Raw genomic sequence first — 18,753 nt, 5'->3', positions numbered from 1 at the left:
ATTACAATACGTTGAAAGGTTATTATGGAATTTTTGGCCAATGATGCCCACCAAATATGAGTTCACCAAATTAAATAAAAATAAAATATATTCTCTCTTTTCTCTGATGATAGCTTTGTTTTGAGTTTTTGCAAAGATATCTGTTGTCCAGAGTTTCTGCCTCTAAACCAATCAATGCAGGTGAATGGCATTTAGTTTGTGCTGCTCACAGCATTTAAAAATGACTTTCAAACAATCCAATACATGCATGTCTTTCCAGTTTGGGCTGCTTTTACTCTTGATAATCCAGACACGCTGGTGGATGCCAGCAGAGCTGAGAAAATGTTGTGTAATGTGAGTCTGAATTATTCACACAGTCAAATCTAGGCAGTTACTACTGCAGCACTTTTATTTCTCCATTTTTTAAACAAATAACGTGACTGTACTTCGTACCACTTCTGAATGAACATGTTTGTTTGGTGTGTTTAGTTTTGTTATAATTCTTTAGTCTGCAGTGAAGTGAGCCAAAGCTGCTGTATGACCATGAGGACCATGCTTAAAATGAATCACACTTCATAACATGAACTCCATTGAACTTACTGTCACAGCCATGCAGGTCAATATGCAATCACTTATCCTGTGTTTTATATTTGTAATTAACTAAAGGGTTAATTTGTACAGATTAATTTGTAGACATCCTACTTCCCTTCACTGGGATTCAACGTGTTACACAAGAGTTGAATTAAAAACCATGAAGAGTGGAGTGACGGCAAATAACATATCACGAGTGTGGCTTCTTTTAGGGTCAGATTCTTCTCAATAGCACAGCCAGGTTGATTTGTAGTCACAAATGAAATTTATGTGTCCAACTGGTAAATAAGTTATTTGAAACTTGGGCAACACTTCTCTCTCACACACATGCACAGAGACTGTAGTGTATGTCCTCAGAATCAGCAGGCATGAGCTAAACCTGAGTCCTCACATGGGACAAAAAAGTTGCGTTCACAAGCTTCAAATTCAAAACATCAACATCAGTTGTATGATTAGGCACTTACAAGCTCTTGGTTTATTTTCCAGGGTCAAAGAAAGTACACAGACTGGAGGTCCCTTTATTTAGATAACATATATAATCTCTCATATTCACTCTGTAATGTGAGGTGATATACCTCTTGGTCACCTCCTCTCTCCATCACAGACTGATCACTCCCAGCCCTTTGCTACATACTGTACCAGGAGGAGGTGAGCTGTAACCAAGCAATGTCTTTCACATGATCCATGAGACTGAAGAGTTAAAATTGTGTTTAAACAGTTTAACACAAGTCCAGGCCAGGGGGGATGGACTGTCAGGTGGCACGGTGCCTCAGTGGCTAGTGCTGTCCTCCTCCTCTGCTTGAATCCAGCAGGCAGCCGGGACCTTTCTGTGTGGAGTTTGTCCAAGTGCCTGCAAGGATTTCCTCACACAGTCCAGAAACATGCAGCTCAGGTGAACTGGAAACTCTACACTGCCTGCACGTGTGAACAATTGTCTCTGTGATATACTGGCGACATGTTGTTGGAGGTTATGCAGTTGTGTTAAAACAACATGAAACAGTTGAACAAATAGAAGGAAACATATAATCCCAGTGTACAAAGGAAATTAAGGGCAGAGTACAGATCCTGTCCATTATTCTGAAGGACTGCAGCTGAACACTGAAAGAAATGATGGGGTAATGGTGACAAAAGTCTTTTGAATTTGCACCTGATACAAACAGTATTGGTATATACACAAATGTGGAATGTGAGTCCATTTTTTTACTCTTCTGATTAGACTTTGGTGAGCTTGTAGGATAATCAATCAGATTTTTTCAAATCTTTATAAATGTAATGGAATTAGTGTGAGGGCACCAACAAAACTGCAGAGTAAAGCAGTGCAAATATTAAAGCATCGCTAACAGTTCAGGAAATGCACTTGTTGCACACTCATGTGATTTGTGCATCCAATACAGGGAAGTACAGGTGTGGAATATGATTAGCCTAGCCTAGCCTAAAGACTGGAAGCAGGGAGCCTTGCTCCAGAAAAGGTGAAAAATACTACAACCCTGAAGGTACAAATTAGGAGTTATCTGGACAACCAGATTCCACCAGACACAATGACTGAGTTTGCTGACAGTGATTAGTACTGTGACAACAGGACATTTGAGATCAAGAAATCGCTCCAATGTTCCCTTAAGACATGTCTTTTCTGACTCTGTATGTTTACATACAGACAATATATCATCAAATACAATCGTATAAATTACCTTTTATGATGTTTGCAAGAACTATGGTAGCAGTTTATGTCTGATCTGTCTTTTAAAGAGACTCAGCATGTCCTGGACCTCTCCCTATACTGTAGAACACTTCACATACATTTCACCAAATGTCTTTAGGTGTTTTACTATTTCTAAACCAAGTCCAGGTGGTAGACAGACTCACATTCTGAGGAGAAGCTCATTATAGATGATGATATGAGGCCTGTGGATTACATGTGTGAATATTTAGATTTAATTCACTAATGAGTGAAAAATATGTCTGTGTTTGAATTTTGCTAACACAGGTAGCTGGGACTGATTGGGTCTGCTTTCCTGAGTTTGTTCACAACACTAAAATATTTCAGTTTGCTCCTCAGCAGCCACTCATGCAAAGAGGTGTTTAAACCCAGTCACTACCATTTCTGATACCACCACAAAGCCCAGAAACCACACATTTCGGAGCCATTTATGTTAAAGGAGATGCAAGCAAACAGAGAAAATCAAGACACTGGACCCAGACTAGGGTATGCTTGCTTTCAATTGTTACCACTCAGATATTACAGACTGGAGCTCTGAATGTGACCTAGTATAGACATGCACACTTTTCACATCGCATCTAGATGACATATAATCCCAGTGTGAGTCCTCCACAAAAACAGCATGTTTCATTATGAATGAAAAAAACATATTTTAAAACAGTATGACCTGTTTTCACTTATTTATATCAGAAAGCTTCATTAAGATTTAGTATTTATTTTTTTCCTTCCATTATACCTTGTATTTCAGCCCCACCAATTCTACATGTGTTAGCAGAACTTAATGATTTATATAATTATAGCACTATTCTTACACAATGCCCTGAACAAGTGTCTAATAATGTTCATGTTTTGGCTTTTCATTTTAAAAGTTTTTCCAAAATATTGAATGTGATAAGGTTGAAGTAACCAATAAAAGTCATATAAGTCAGTGCTCTACTGGCCTGGGACTGTGTGTAGCTTCCATGCATATCTAGGCTTGTCGTCCTATTGATGAATGAATAATTTTCCTCACAACTTCAGGCCGGAGGGAATGGAATGACGGGTGGTGTAGTGGCTCAGTGAGTACTGATGACATCTTCCTCTGTTTGAATCCAGGCAGTGGGGGTCTTTCTGTGCACAATCTGGATTTTCTCCAAATGCCTGTGAGGGTTTTCTTCCACAGTCCAAAGACATGCAGATCAGGTGGGCTGGAAAACTCTGAACTGTCTGCAGGTGTGAATGGTTGTCTGTTTCCATGTCTCAGTCCTGTGATATACTGGCAACGTGTCAAAGGTTTACTCCCTCCCCCTGGCCAGTGTGAGCTGGGACAGTCTCTAGCCCCCTGTGTCCCTGCACAGGATAAGCAAGTACACTGAATGTAAGAGATGAATGAGGTTGATTAAGAGGCATCAACTTTGGAAATTAGTTCTTAATGCTGAAAGCATTCAGTACTAGGTAGTGGACTCTGACTTTAAGATCTGACCACAATGTCTTCCAGTACTAGATATGAAAGTGAAAGAATGCAGTGGGACCAAACACATCATATCCATACACTTAAATCACATCTGTTACAAGCTATCCATTTAAAGACTTGTCAGGATCATCAGCTTTCATCCCTGCCCTGTACATGGGTTTGTACATGTACATCATGGTTGGTCATTGTATTCTCAGGTGTGTCAAGATGGTACCTTGTGTAACCTCTGGCATACATGTTACCTCTAAGAAACAGTTTCAACAGAAAAGAAAGAAGATATGAATCGACATCTTGATTTCAGCCTCATCCATCACTTCATTCAAAGCTCCATTCGTTATTATTTTTAGCAAAAGTGAACACATAAATGAGACATGAGGGGAAGCAGGGCCATGAAGGGTCAATGAAGACACTTATCTGGAAGGAAAAAAAACTGAGGGGGAGAGAGACGAGAAAAAAGGGCAGCCCATTCCAAACGTCCAGGCAGGGCTGAACTGGAATTCAGTCAAGTCACCATGTTGGGGTCAGTACTCAAATTCCTACCTCAACGTACAATGCCACTTGAATGCCACAACTGCTTTCTGTCCTCTTTGTGGTAGCCTCATTTGGTGAAGGCGGCCACCACGGCCCATAAGAGCTCGTTGGTGTTGGCCTTCATGCTCTCGCCCTCAGGCTCCAGTTCCAGCAGCTGCCGCACTCTCTTCATGGCCAGGTCATATTGATCATCTAACAGTGGGGCAAAGGCATTTTCCAGGACATCAGAGGAATGGGCTAAGAAGATGAGTGCAAGCAGACGCTTGTCCATTCGATGAGGGTCATTCACCCACTTGTCCAGAACGGCCTCCTGGACCTTCTTGATGAGGCGCTGCTTGATGTTGTTGTTTGTCAGAGGATGTGTGGTCATATCGAAAAGAAGGAAGTTCTGCTTCTCAGTAGTGAGGACGCCTTTTTCCACCAGGTTCTTTGCCAGCCGTTCACGGACATTCCGTAGCTGATAATGAAGCTTCAGGGGGTTCCACGTCTCTCCTAAAGACGAGCAGTAAGACGGACACAAGACGAACTCAATCTCAGTCAACTCTGATGATGTTTTGTCATCACAAATCACAAAAAGTGCATCTCAAACAGAGCAGCTGTTTTTAATCCAATAGTCTATTGACTATAAAGGACTACTGACTAATCTTCAGATTTTGTGGGAATGCCAACTAAAATGTGCAAAAGGCATTTTGATTTCCCTGTTGAATTCCTGGTATTATTTCATCAACAAAGAGCTTTATGGTAAAAGCTCAAAGTTGAGAATCACCAGAAAGTCTTGATGGCACACTGACATAGATTCCTGTTTTGAAACAGGGTGTGCCAATCTAATCAAAGATCACAGTAATATAAAACAGTGTTACACTGTCATTAATTAGTGCATTTAGATTATGTTTTTGTTATAACAGGCAGTGTAACATATTACTTTTGTAATTTAAGTACTCTGTTATTTATGTTTTCAAATAGGCAGTCCATTGCAGTTATAATTTTACTCAAATCAGGTCTCAAGACAGATGAACAACAAATTGCCCATGATCAAAACTTTCTTTAAGCCATGACTCCAACACCATCCAGAATAGTGTGTGTGTGGAGAGGCTTTTTAGGTTTGGAAGGCTCATCAGAAGAGCCGACTGACACGTCTTGAAACCCTGCATTATGAAAGAGTAAACTACAGATATATGAGCTGTGTTCCATTGTTTTCATTGAGGCAGCTCTACAATATGCATCTGCCCAGTTTGCTGTCTGATCGTCCGGACAATATAACCAACATCCCCAAGGAATCGCAAATGATCAAATTGAAACAGTTTTCATTTGTGCAATGGAAAAATACTCTTCACGAGTTACTTTTGGCAGTAATATTCTGATATACAATTTACGCTACAATTTCATTTTCAAACCACATGTGACGTACAGCTCATAAATTTCACCACTAGTGAAGGGCTGTGGAACTATGAAGCAGCTGAACTCACCACTAAGAAGCTCAATCCAGCTCTGCACAGTCTCTGGTGGTTGGGTGTCTTTGATGTGTTTTAGGGCTTCATCCAGGAGCACGTCACCTGTTGGAGCATCTGACTTACAAATCACCTGCAAATTTCATTCAGAATTATACAGTGGAGTTATCAGAAGACAGTTGCCGAAATAAATGCAAAATACTCTTAATTTATCATATTGCTGTGTTCATAGTTAAGATAACTATACACATTGCATAGTCTCGGTGTTATTTCATTTCTATTTTTATCTTATTTTTATTTTTTCATTTATTTTTTTACAGTTGCCCTAGTTCTGCTGTTTTTTTGTGCTACTGTGTCAAATCAAATTTCCCCTATGGGGGATCAATAAAGATGCACCTTATCTTATTGTCACCTCAGACACTTAAACTGCTGACAGCTGATTTGGATATTGTGTGTTCTGCAGTTCACTCACTCTCAATGTAACTAAAATTAACTTTCAATCTTAACAGACTTTTTCTGATTAATTTGGTCTATAAAACAAGAAAATAGTCACAACAGCCATGATTTCCCAAAAGCTAAGCCTGACATCTTTAAATGTTTGTTTTGTCCAACCAGTTGTCATAAAGCCAAAGATACTCAGTTTATGGTAAAATACAACAGAGAAAAGCAGCAAATCCTCATACTGCAGAAGTAGCAACATGAGAATGTGGGGCCTTTTTTGCTTGATTCAAATAGAAAAAGAGTTTAGTGTGTAGAGGTGTTATGAGGTAATTTGAGTTGGTCATGTCTTTGTGCAGGTTACTGCTATGTGCTCATGCTCCAGAGTACCAGCAGGGTGAGACAGGTGAAAAAAATGACCTCTCACAACTTTTTATGTAGTCAAAGCATAAACAGAAATACGTGTCCTACCTTCCTGGCCAGAAGACCTTTCCTCCTCATGCCACAGGCCTCCAGCTGAAGGCGTCCTCGCAGGGCCAGTTCAATCAACATGCACCCTCGCAGCCCTGATGAAATGCAGTCATTCCAGAACGAGGTGTAGCCCTACATCATGGACACATATCAGAGTCCTGGTTTATCAAAAAGTAGCATGCAATTATAACAACCCATAATACCATAAAGTACACCTGTTCTGCCTGTACACCGATGTCAAAATGTTACAAATGTTATTAAGTGTTGTAAAATAAAATGTATAATGCTGTCTGTTCCCTTACACATCGTTTTTCCTCCACTGTGTTTATGAAAGGAGAGTGTACTGCTGAGGGTTCAACTGTGTGTAAACTTGCCAACAAAACTCATCAATGTGTCAGGGTCAGGCATGTTTTTTGTTTACTTTTGGCATTGCGCAACACAACACTGGAACGCTTTGAAGTTGGAAATTTGGGAAGCAGTGTTATAAGGTCATGAACAAAGTCAGAAGAACGATTTCCCCACTCGGGAATCTGAATGCAGTATTAATCCAGAAGAAGAAGAGTCTGCGTGAGCTGTGTAGATACAGTATAAGAAACGTGTCGACCTGAGGCTGACACTCTGTACCAAGTTTTTGACCTTACAGGTGTGTTTCCATCCCCTAGCTTGAGGCAAATGAACTTTTTTGTTTGTGAAAAAGACATGGATTAGCCACCTGTTGAAACTTGGCATGTGCATAGAAGTTAAAATCACTTGTCACTAGCAGGCCTGATTACTGCAACACTCTCCTTTCTATTCCACCTTAAGGCTGGCATACACTTTACAATTTTAGAGAGGTTTTATTCCAACTCATATTGTACAACGAAATTGTCTGTGCTGTAAAGCAAAGCCCATGATTTATTTGCCCACACACAGACGGGAAGCACAGGTAGCTCTGCGGCCAATGTTAGCCAAAATGAGAGCATTTCTCCCAGCCCCGACCACAGCGCTTGTCAATCTCCTGCCCCTGTTAACGTCACCACAACTAGACCCAAACACACCTGTTCCAACCCTCCCACTGAAGCACGCAGTAAAAAGCTGCAGACGGGTCACCACCGTCAGTCTGGCTTTGATCCAGCATGGCTGTCAGACTGTAGATACTCAGCATGGCTGTACAAGAGTGAACTTGGTGAGTGAATTGATTAATGAAGATGGATGGATGGATGGATGGATGGCACAGCGCCAGGAATTTAATTTTGGGTGGGCCATGGTAACTTCGGTTGGGCCTTTTAATTACAAAAGTTAACACTGTTTCCAACTGGTAATCTCACTTTAACAAAAATCACTGGTATCATACTGTGGATGGCGACGAGCACTTCCAGTTGATTATGACACTTTTAAAATCTTTTTAACAGTTTCAGTCGGCAGTTTATATTTATCTCAGATGGCACAGGATATCTCCTTATCTATGTTTTCACTATGGATCAAGTAGATCAGTATATCAATTCATTAAGAAAACTTATTCCTTTTAATGCATCTTCATTTGATCTGGCTGGATTACTCTTTAAATTGATTGTAAGGAGAGAGAAACGAAGCGATCAGAATAATGGGTGAGCTACAATGACTTTTAACAGGAGAGAGAGCGCGGTGTGATGTGCTGTTCATCCATAAACTTAACTATCTGTGCTGTGAAGGTAATCTGAAGACAAGGCAGCAACATTCAGCTCTACCTCCTGTATTGTCTACATTTTACAGACATTCTAGTTTGGATGAAAAATGCAGGTATAAAATAAGACAATGATAAGCTTTCCTCAGTACACCGGTCATCACTTCTGCTGAACAACCGTCATAGTGTGACGTGGCGTGACGTGCGAAAGGATAACATATCTGGTGCGACCTCACATGTGATACTAGCCGAATAAATGTTCTCTTTTTGTCAAATGGAAACTTTTTTGTCTTAGGGGTGTATTAAAATCCTGATTTTAATAATTAAAAATTATGATGGATGGATGGATGGATGGATGGATGGATGCATGAATAAGTAAGTGAATGAATAAATGAATAAAGACAGTGTTCCACTGCTAAAATAAAAAAACAATTTGAAGACAAATCAGTGTTAACTGTTTATTCAGGTCCAAATGCTCTGTAATCATGGTAATGGGGTCCTTTGGCGAGAGGGTCCTGCAATGACGGACCATGCTCATCCCCCCTTTGGTGATATCAGCTGTCTTAACTTCTACACAGCTCCTCTCTGCTCACCGGTGCAGCTCTGTTTCGCCCCGTCTGTGACACAGTGCGTCTGCTGATTGATTACTCATGACTTCTAACTAGGGGTGGGCGATATGGCAAAAATATCATATCACGATTTTTTTATTAGAAAATCACGATTTCGATTTTATCACGATCTTACATGTATTTATATTATGTATTATGCTATGTATTTAGATTTACATTTACTGTTTTTACTTTACTTTCTACTTTGTTTTCAAGCACAAAGGTAAAAGTAAAGGTAGTAATGTCTGCAAAAACCACAAACAGAAGATGTTACTAACTCTTTTAACTGAAACAGTCACCAGAATGTTTTGTTAACATGTTAAAATCACAACAGTTTTCTTCTGGAGCAGGACAGACGCTCCCAGACCCCCAACAGGGGACTGGTTTACCAACATGCCACCTTTTTCTCCTCTTATGAGTTTGCACATCTGTATTTAGTCATCAAAAAATACCAACAAGAATACCATTAAAGTACAACAACAGCAATAAAAATGTTGATTTTTCAAAAAAGGAAACAATAACATGCAAGGTTTTTAAATTGTAATTAAGTAAAAACACTAATACCACAATGTAAAAATACCTAAGTAAAGAATCTGAGTATTTTTTTCATCACAGCAGGTCAGTGATCAGTGTTTCAGTGACTCTCTGTGGATCAGTGAATAGTTTTATTTATGGCGGCCCGCCACATTAAAAACATCGACACCATGACATGATTTTCTATTTTTGGAGCTGCGCACCTTTTTCGCTCGTGTCTAGAAGGTAACTCTTTATTTGCGCAACTCTCGCGAGATTTGTGTCCGTTGTTTCTACTAAAATAATCTCGCGCGATCTTTCGCGGGTCTAGGGTTCCCTTCTAGACACGACCCTCTCTGTCTCTCTGTCAAACTACAGACAGCAGACTGTCTTTAAACAGCACAGTGTTACACTCTGCAGTTTTCACACAAAGACTTTATTTGTGTGGACACCCAGGTTTGGTTTGTCACCAACTTTGACATTTTTATGTTTTTTTAATCAGTCCGAAAGGACGACGGCATCTGCGATTGATTAGTGATCAGTCTGCCCTCCTCTCCTCCCTCACCTGTTCACTCTGCTGTGAGAAGGTCTGAAAGTTTCTCACAGAGAAACACAGACGTTCCTGTTTTACGTATAGACAATTGTTTAATTTTATAAGAGCATCTGGTTGGTGTCGATGTCATTAACCATCACGTTAGTTTCTGTTGTAATAAACTCCGTCATTAACAACAGTCTCCTCCGCACGCAGCTTCTCTGCAGTTGGTCTGTGTGTTTCCTGATCAGCTAAACCAGCGCCGGAAAGACTAGAAAAGTTGCGCCAGTTAAAATAGAAGCGTCCCGTCAAATTTTAAAATCTCTTAATAGTTTATTGGTTATAGGTCCGGGTCCGTATAGGACGGCGTGTGGGTCCGCCTGTTAGGGACCCCTGAACGATCCATACGATCTCCTCACTTTGGCAGATCGTCTACACGTTCTAATCCTTCACGATCTAATATCGTCATATCGCACACCCCTACTTCTAACCAATCAGATGTGCTGTACTGTAGGCGGGATATTGAGCCAGACTACAGAGCGTAGTTGTGTATTATACTGTACAGTGTATAATGATCTAATATATGTATAGTATATACATAGTACAGCACTGTATAAGTTTAAAGTTTTTTTTAATATTATTACCATTATCATTACTATTATCATTATTATTATATTACATAACTATGGTGATAATTACAGACAGACAAAGATCAAAGACAAGTGCATTTTTAAAATAATTTAACCCTAATCCCACCACTTTTTTCTTTTTTGCTGATCCGAAAAATGATCCGAACCGTGACTCAAAACCGTGATATGATCCAAACCGTGAGGTTTTTGATCCGTTGCAGCCCTAGAACCGATGCATTCATATCTTACACATTAAAGTCCGATGCATTGAATGCATGAGTGAATCGTTACACCCCTGTGATTTGATTTTGTAATAAGGTCGAAACATGCTGCTTTGATCATTTGTGCCATCCTGTGTGCCAAAAACCTCTAAAAAAGAAACAAATAAAAACAGGCTGTGGTGTGTATGGATGATATGGACACGCATGTGGCTGTGAGGACATGGACTATATAGCTTGTCTATTTTACAGAGACATGAGGACGGAAAATATGAACCGTGTGGCAGGCTTATTTCCACTTGACTCATGTCACCATGGCAATAGCAGAAGCTCTATCTGAAAGTGGGAGAAAGGGCAGTGAAACTGGGAAATCAATGTGTAGCTCCGCCTTAACTGTGTGAGAGGCTGATGACAGCCAATTTAACTTTATGACACATAAGCAATTCATCCAGCCATCTGATGACTGTTTGAGAGCAGTTGATCTGTCCTCACTCCCCTGGTACACTGTGAGACAAACAACAGCCGACACAGCCTAAATTCTGTCCCAATTCTAAAATTAGCTTAAATTGGACAATATATGCCCAGTAGGGATGTAACAATACATTCAACTCATGATTCGATACAATTTCCCATACTGGCTTCACGATACGATTTTTTCACAATTTTTTTCACAGAATGAGCTTGCAGACAAGTTATGACTGAAAAATATTCCTGGAATTATCTCTCAGACAAAAACACACAATTTCTGAGGCAGGGTGTAGCTGCAAAACACAAACTATGCAATGAATGTATATTTAAATATATATACATATATATACACACACTCTTATCTTTAACAAATTAAAGAGAATCCATTAAATTTGTTTTTATCTCTGAGATAGAGTAAACTGTGCAAAACAATCCATGTCCTCATCTTAGAAGTGCAATTGAAATTATATTTTATCTTAAATAAAAAAATAAATCAATATAACCAAATGAATGAAAACTCTTCAAATAAACAAACTAAGGCTTGCATGTATTCCTAGTTTGCCCTAGTTAGCTACTTCGCACTGTGCAATACAAACCTTACACGCTTATGCTTCACCTTTTCAGACTGAAGAGGGTCACAGTGTCTGCAGGTAAGTGACCCAGAGCTAACGTTAGCTGCCAGCCTGACACACAGTGTGGCTAATGTTAGCTGCCAGCCTGACACACAGTGTGGCTAACGTTAGCAGCTAGTAGTAGCAGTAGCAGCAGCATCTCCGCCTGCAGGTTTATGTCTGTGTCTGTGCTTAACGTGGTCACGTTTCTCCAGTCGAGTGAATATATATCAACTTATTCTGTCACAGTCTACATTCATCTGTCCCACTTCACTGATGTAAACATCCGGTGTTGCCACGGCGATCGGTTCATACACACTGGGTGGGAGGGGCTGCTGTCTGACAGCGCTGCAGCCCCGACTAGTGCCGTGCTGCAACAGATACCTGGCATCATGCATGAATAAAATATTGACAAATATTTCATTTTTAAATATTTTAAACGACTAGTATTTCTGGTGCCGACTAGCGTGGGTCGGGACGTTTAATTGTATAGTCGTCCATGTGATGGTAACCATACTTTGAAGGGGTCATACTTTTACCTGTGTCTGGACATGAAAAAAACATGATACAATCCTTATGACAGTTAAATGGGCTATTTAAAGATAATCAACTGCAGTAATTCTGTTCTCAGGAGAAGAAAATGTGTCAAATACCGTGAAACCGATATGATTTTTAAAAAAATCGTGATATGAAAATTTTGTCATACCGCCCAGCCCTAATCGACACCAACCAGATGCACTTACAAAATTGAACAACTGTATAAGGAGGCCTATACGTAAAACAGGAACGTCTGTGTTTCTCTGTGAGAAACTTTCAGACCTTCTCACAGCAGAGTGAACAGGTGAGGGAGGGGAGGAGGACAGACTGATCACTAATCAAGTCACTGATACTGTCGTCCTCTCGGACTGATTAAAAAATAAAAATGCCAAAATTGGTGACAAACCAAACCTGGGTGTCCACACAAATAAAGTCTTTGTGTAAAACACTGCAGAGTGTAACATCGTACTGTTTACAGACAGTCTGCTGTCATTAGTTTGACAGAGAGACAGAGAGGGGCGTGTCTAGAAGGGAACCATAGACCAGCGAAAGATCGCGCGAGTTTGATTACTTTAGTAGAAATAACGGACGCAAATCTTGCGAGAGTTGTGTAAATAAAGAGTTACCTTCTAGACATGACTGAAAAAGGTGCGCAGCTCCAAAAATAGAAAATCATGTCGTGGTGCCGATGTTTCTAATGTGGCGGGCCGCCATAAATAAAACACTATTCACTGATCCACAGAGAGTCACTGAAACACTGATCACTGACCTGCTGTGATGGAAAAAATACTCACATTCTTTACTTAGGTATTTTTTAAACATATTTTTACAGGATTACAGAACCTTTTCACTGCTTCTGCCATTTGCCTTATAGAAAACCTCTCTTACTTGAAGTACTGTTTACAATATCCACTTTATTTTTGTAAGAATTTTTGTACTTCTGAGGCACTATCCTTACTTCTGTTGTTCTTCTGCACAATAAATGCTCAAAAAATTACATTATATCTTTGCTTTTTTTTGTTGTTATTGTTTTTTTTAAAATCAATTTAGTTTTGCTAAGGGACTACAAAACCCATTCAGAAACACTTCCATTATAAGTTTTACACCGTGACATTTATACCGCGATAGATACCATTACCGTGAAGGGATTCAATTTATACCTTGATATGAATTTTGGGTCATATCGCCCAGCCCTAATTTGTATGAACTTTTAACTGTCTTGTGATGCATTGTTACATCCCTAATGCCCAGCATAAGAAAGTTAGAATCAAGCTACAGATTATTCAGAAAGCAGCAGCACATGCACTGACAAAGACCAAAAGGAGAACTCACACCTCACCTGTTCTAAAGGCTTCAGTGGTTTCCTGTAGATTTTAAAGTTAAAGTTTCAGCCAAAAATGAAAATTCATTATAAGTCATTATCTACTCACCCACAAGCTGATTGAAGGTCAGATTTAGTTTTTTAGTCCACAAAACACTGCTGGAGTTTCACAGGAAAACCCGAACAATGGATGTGAATGGTGACCAGTTTTCCAACATAAAAAAGCAACAGAATAAAAATATAAAATGCCTCCATACTGCACATCTGGTGTAATCCAAATCTCCTAAAGCCCTGACACGTCAAGTTAACTAAAAACATGTTATTTACACCATATTGTTAGTCTGAACCTTCACTGTGGATCCTTAGCTTAGAGCTGCATTTACATGCACACGCACACCATCTGAACTGGGTGTGTGTGGTCTGACAGTGTGCAAACACCATGTCAGAATTTAGGAGACTTGGATTATCCCAGATGTGCAGTACAGAGGTATTTTATGATTTTTACATTTGAAAACCAGTCACCATTTACTTCTATTGAGATTCTGCTATGCTGTTTTTCTGTGAAATTTCAGCAGTGTTTTGCAGACTAACAAAATAAATCCAACCCTCAATCACATGAGGGTGACTACATAATGACTGAATGATGAATTTTCATTTTTGGATGAACTGTCCCTTTGAACTCTTTTTTTTTTTATTGGTGTTCAACTCACTCAATGGACTAGCACTGAAATACTTGTCAGAAATGCTTTTAATAATCACTCAGGTTTTCCAGCAGTGGCCTTCTAGTTGTTCCTCAGGCAAGGACAAAGAACTACAGGGAGGCAACATTTTGTGTCCATAGTCCTCACATCTGGAACAGCCTGGTGGAGGAACCGAGGGCATCATAATCTCTTAACACCTTTTACAGAAACCTTAAGACATGCCCTTTTCAGCCTACATTTCTTTTAATCCATTTTATTTTCTTATCGACCCTCTTCTACTGTGCTACTCTGGTCTCCCTATTTAATTTAAATTCCTACTTTATTACTATTCATTTTAAACGGTACTGTATTTTAATCTGCATCGCTGTACATTATCGTATTGTTATGCAATTTGTTTTGCAATTTTGCATAAAAGGTGCTACATTTCTTGATTGACATGTCACATCCTGGTTAGACACGTGATTTCCATTCAGATTGTGATGAAGCTTCTATAAGTAACTTGGTGCATGAGTGATGATATTGGGGTGTTTTATAATTGACTTAATTTAGATTACTGCATAAATATTGTTCTTCACTTGGGCTTCAAAGAAGCAGTGCCAGCAATTCCTAATTACCACCATTAAGACTAAATGTGTTTTTTAAAAAAAGTAAGGCACAACACAATAAAAAAGGGTAGCAATACTTTTTGGCACTGTCCATCTCTTGCAGAGGTTTACTGGTTAATCAGTGACAATGTCACGTTACAGAATGACCATCCAGCAGCAGATTAATAGTTTCACTGTGCAACAATATCCCTGGAAACTGACTTTATACCCAGGGATGACAAGTGGGTGACCCACCTTGTTTCCCCTCACTGATACGACTGATCTGAAAAACAGACTCTCAGCCTCATTTCAACGAGGTGGATAAACTGAGTTTAACCAAAACTGCACGCTTGTTTGTCCCTACAGCTCATCAACCCATCATTATTGACCACTGTTCCAAACGGTTGTCTGTGAATTCTGTTAAATAAATATTACTAATGTCCCATCAGGCACAAACGTCACAAGATAATATAATTCACCGACTGCTATGTTGACTGAATACGAAGGCTAACTGTGTTTAGCCAGAAAACATGAAACAACTCTGCGTACAGCGACGAGGCCCATCGTTGTTGTTAGCTATAGTTAGCCGGGAGGCTAATGTTCACTACAGCTGTGTCAGCTAGGAAAATAAAGCTAACGTTAGCTTGGAGAACATCCCAGCGTCTAGCTTAATTATCCAGATTTGTGTTGTATTACCTCTCGGTCCTTCAGTCCTAACAGTAGCACTTCCTCCATCAGGGTGAGACGGGTTTCTTTGGAGTCTCCGGTATCGTCGTCGTCCTGCTCGTCTCCCCGCCGGGACTCATGCTCCTCCTGGCCGGGCGGACGCTCTTTGTCGGCGGCACTGCGCGAGGCTTCGGTCCGCCTCTGCACGAGGCCCGAACTCCGCAGAGTCAAGGAAGTCATGTCTACGGCTAAATTAGTTAGCTTAGCTAACGACGACGACGACAGCACGGCTCGGACTGCACTGCCCGAGAGCTTTCACTCGCTTACTTGTTGTCAACCATACAGCAGTCACCTTGAGTATTTAAGAACTCACTAGAGAGGTCCGAGTCCCCTCGTCATCTGGAAAACTGTTCTCCTTTCCTTACTCGGTCTGCAGCAGTAGAACGTCTATCTAATATGGCGCCGTGTGGTGACTGTGGTACCCAACTTCTCCAGCAGGTAGAGGCCGAGATAACCTGAATACATTCAACTAAGAGTTCGGTTGAATGCCACATCATCAGCTAACTTCATAAACAAATAACTACACAATATTACACTGAAACACTTTTATCTGTTATTCTATCTCATTTTACCCATCAGTGCAGTCACACTTTAGTATCTATTGAATTCATCTGTACTAGCTCGCCTATCAACTTATCATCACCAAAATTCAACAGTGGAATGTAACGAAGTACATTTACTAAGCTAAAAAACTGAGGTACGTATAAATACACAAGTTTCTTCTCATGCTACTTTATATCTACTACAGTTCAGAAGGGTATATTGTACTGTTTACTCCATTACAATTATCTGACCAATTTAGTTACTAGTTGAAAACATAAGTAGAGCTGAATTAATCAATTAATTGGAAACTTTTTTGCTAATCACTTACTAATTTTTCATACAAAAAATTATGTTCACAAACACGAGGATCTGCTGCATTTCTTTCAATTAAATTGATTTAAATTGTGTGACATTTCAGACTTTGGGTGATTGAGATGACATTATTATTTTCTCACTATTTTCAGAATTTATACAAAAAAATATATCAGATGAAAATAGTTAGTTGCAGAAAGTTAAACATGAGCTCCACCTTAATCAACTACAGTAAAATCCTGCTTTTATTTTAATGCATGACTCCCAGTGATCTAATGATATAATATATAATGCTATAACACTCACAGGGGATATTTTTCTGTATTAAGTTCTTTAAATTGTCCTCATTATGCTTACATACTCTTACTTGAAGCCAAGTTATACAGGATTTCCCCCCCTTAAAACAGTACATACACTCATTCAAAAATAATCCCTCTTAGTCCTCACCCATGACCCACCAGAGGTGTAAGGTGGTGCCTCATCTGCAGAGACGCCACCCTCCACCCGTACGGTCTTATTTTCTCATCATTTTGCTGCTCAGGTCTCTTTACCAACCTAAAATGTCTTTATTTGACTTCCTGAGAATGAGACTCAACCACCAGAGATCATGTGTCACAATCATATCCATACTATAAATCACCAGATTGCCCCAGACAACTTTTTAAGGTTTTGAGAATGTTTGTCAGTCTTCACCCACCCCAGTGTGGTTGAATGGAATTTCTTCTGTGCTGCTCACAGGTTTTGAAAATGGCATTAAAAAACTGAACCCTCAAGTGTCTTCAGAGGTGTGATCTCTGGCAGTACTCTAAAAGGACCAATGACTGGCGCCCTTGCACCATTTACTCTGTAATGATATCTCTACTGTGCAGGTCAAATATTGTAATCTAATTTTAAAAAAATCACTATTGTGTCATTTTGCAATAGAATTTTTAAACTTTCATTTTACACTACATTGAAAGTGCTGGTTACATCAACTGTGCCATGAACCAGAATGTTAGTCTCTGATAGTGGTACTTCAGGGTGTAACATTAATTTGAAAAGTGTGTGTCTGTGTGTATGTGTGTGCAGGGGATTTAAATAGCATTTCTGCATTTCTACATGCTTGGATCATTGCCCCATCTACCTCAAACCAATACAGTATTATTGAAGTGGCTATCATTATCACAGTCTTACCTTCTGCATGTTTAACACATAACCCTACTGAACATCACATTCAATGTAAAACATAAGCTATACACTCAGGAGAATAGGACTGGTAGATATGAGGCACATTATTTATAGCAATAACAATAAATAATGTTCCATCTGCAACTTCAATCACAGAATATTAGATTTGTATCAAAATATGAAATACATGTATTCTTTTTGAGACAACACATAATGTCAGTCCTTTTATTAAGATCAGTGTACAGGAATGTATTAGCTTTTATGTTCAAGTTAAGTATCTTCATACTCTTATAATAACTCAAAATAGGATACCTTCATGTATCTTTCTTTTTCTTCTTAATCTCTCCTTTCAAACAGGTCATAATGAACATAAAACAATCCACCGATACTGTTCTTAATCTTCTTCTCCAATAAGACAACCAAAGACATGCTTCATTTACTTATTTGCAATGATAAATTCCTGGCAAATGATTTCCTTGTCCACTTTTATCATTTTGGTGGTTGTTGTTTGGATAGTCCACAAACTGTAAAGGGACAGTTCACCCAAAAATTAAAATTCGGTCATTACCTTCTCACCCTCATGCCGATTGAGGGTCAGGTTTGTTTTGTTGTTTTGTTGCAGTGTTGCAGAATCTCCCAAACAATGGAATTGAATGGTGACCAGTTTCAAACAGGAAAAACAACAGAAATAAAATATGCAATGCCTCCATACTGCACATATGACATAATCCGTGTCTCCTAAAGCCCCGACAAGCAGTTTATACACACCACAAACACCCAGTCCAGACTGTGTGTGACAGTGTGCATGTGCACATGAACATAGCTCCAGGCCAAGGGTCTACAGTGAAGATTCAGGCTAAAAACATGATGTAAATAACATTTTTAAAATTACCTTGGTGTATTGGGGCTTTAGAATACTTGGGCTATACCAGACGAACAGTATGGAGGCAGTATGTTTTTATTCTGTGGTATTTTTTACATTTGAAAAGAGGTCACTGACGCTGGGAAGTTAA

At 39.5% G+C, this 18,753-nt stretch overlaps 1 protein-coding gene across 1 annotated transcript; it reads right to left on the bottom strand.

Annotated features, from left to right (window-relative positions):
* Positions 1-356: 356 nt before the first annotated feature.
* On the bottom strand, positions 357-16,149 carry golph3a (golgi phosphoprotein 3a). Its single transcript, XM_084729357.1, has 4 exons — positions 15,689-16,149; positions 6,629-6,760; positions 5,738-5,852; positions 357-4,763 (listed from the first exon to the last, which is right to left on the bottom strand). The coding sequence occupies exons 1-4, from the start codon at positions 15,896-15,898 to the stop codon at positions 4,339-4,341; spliced, it is 882 nt and encodes a 293-aa protein (XP_084585483.1). The 5' UTR covers positions 15,899-16,149; the 3' UTR covers positions 357-4,338.
* Between the last annotated feature and the right edge of the window lie 2,604 nt (positions 16,150-18,753).

Source organism: Lutjanus erythropterus, chromosome 10, assembly GCF_056507025.1.
Source record: "Lutjanus erythropterus isolate fLutEry1 chromosome 10, fLutEry1.hap2, whole genome shotgun sequence".
Taxonomy (NCBI): domain Eukaryota; kingdom Metazoa; phylum Chordata; class Actinopteri; order Lutjaniformes; family Lutjanidae; genus Lutjanus; species Lutjanus erythropterus.
The sequence above is the reverse complement of the archived record's forward strand: the minus strand, read 5'-3'. Positions and strand labels throughout refer to the sequence as shown.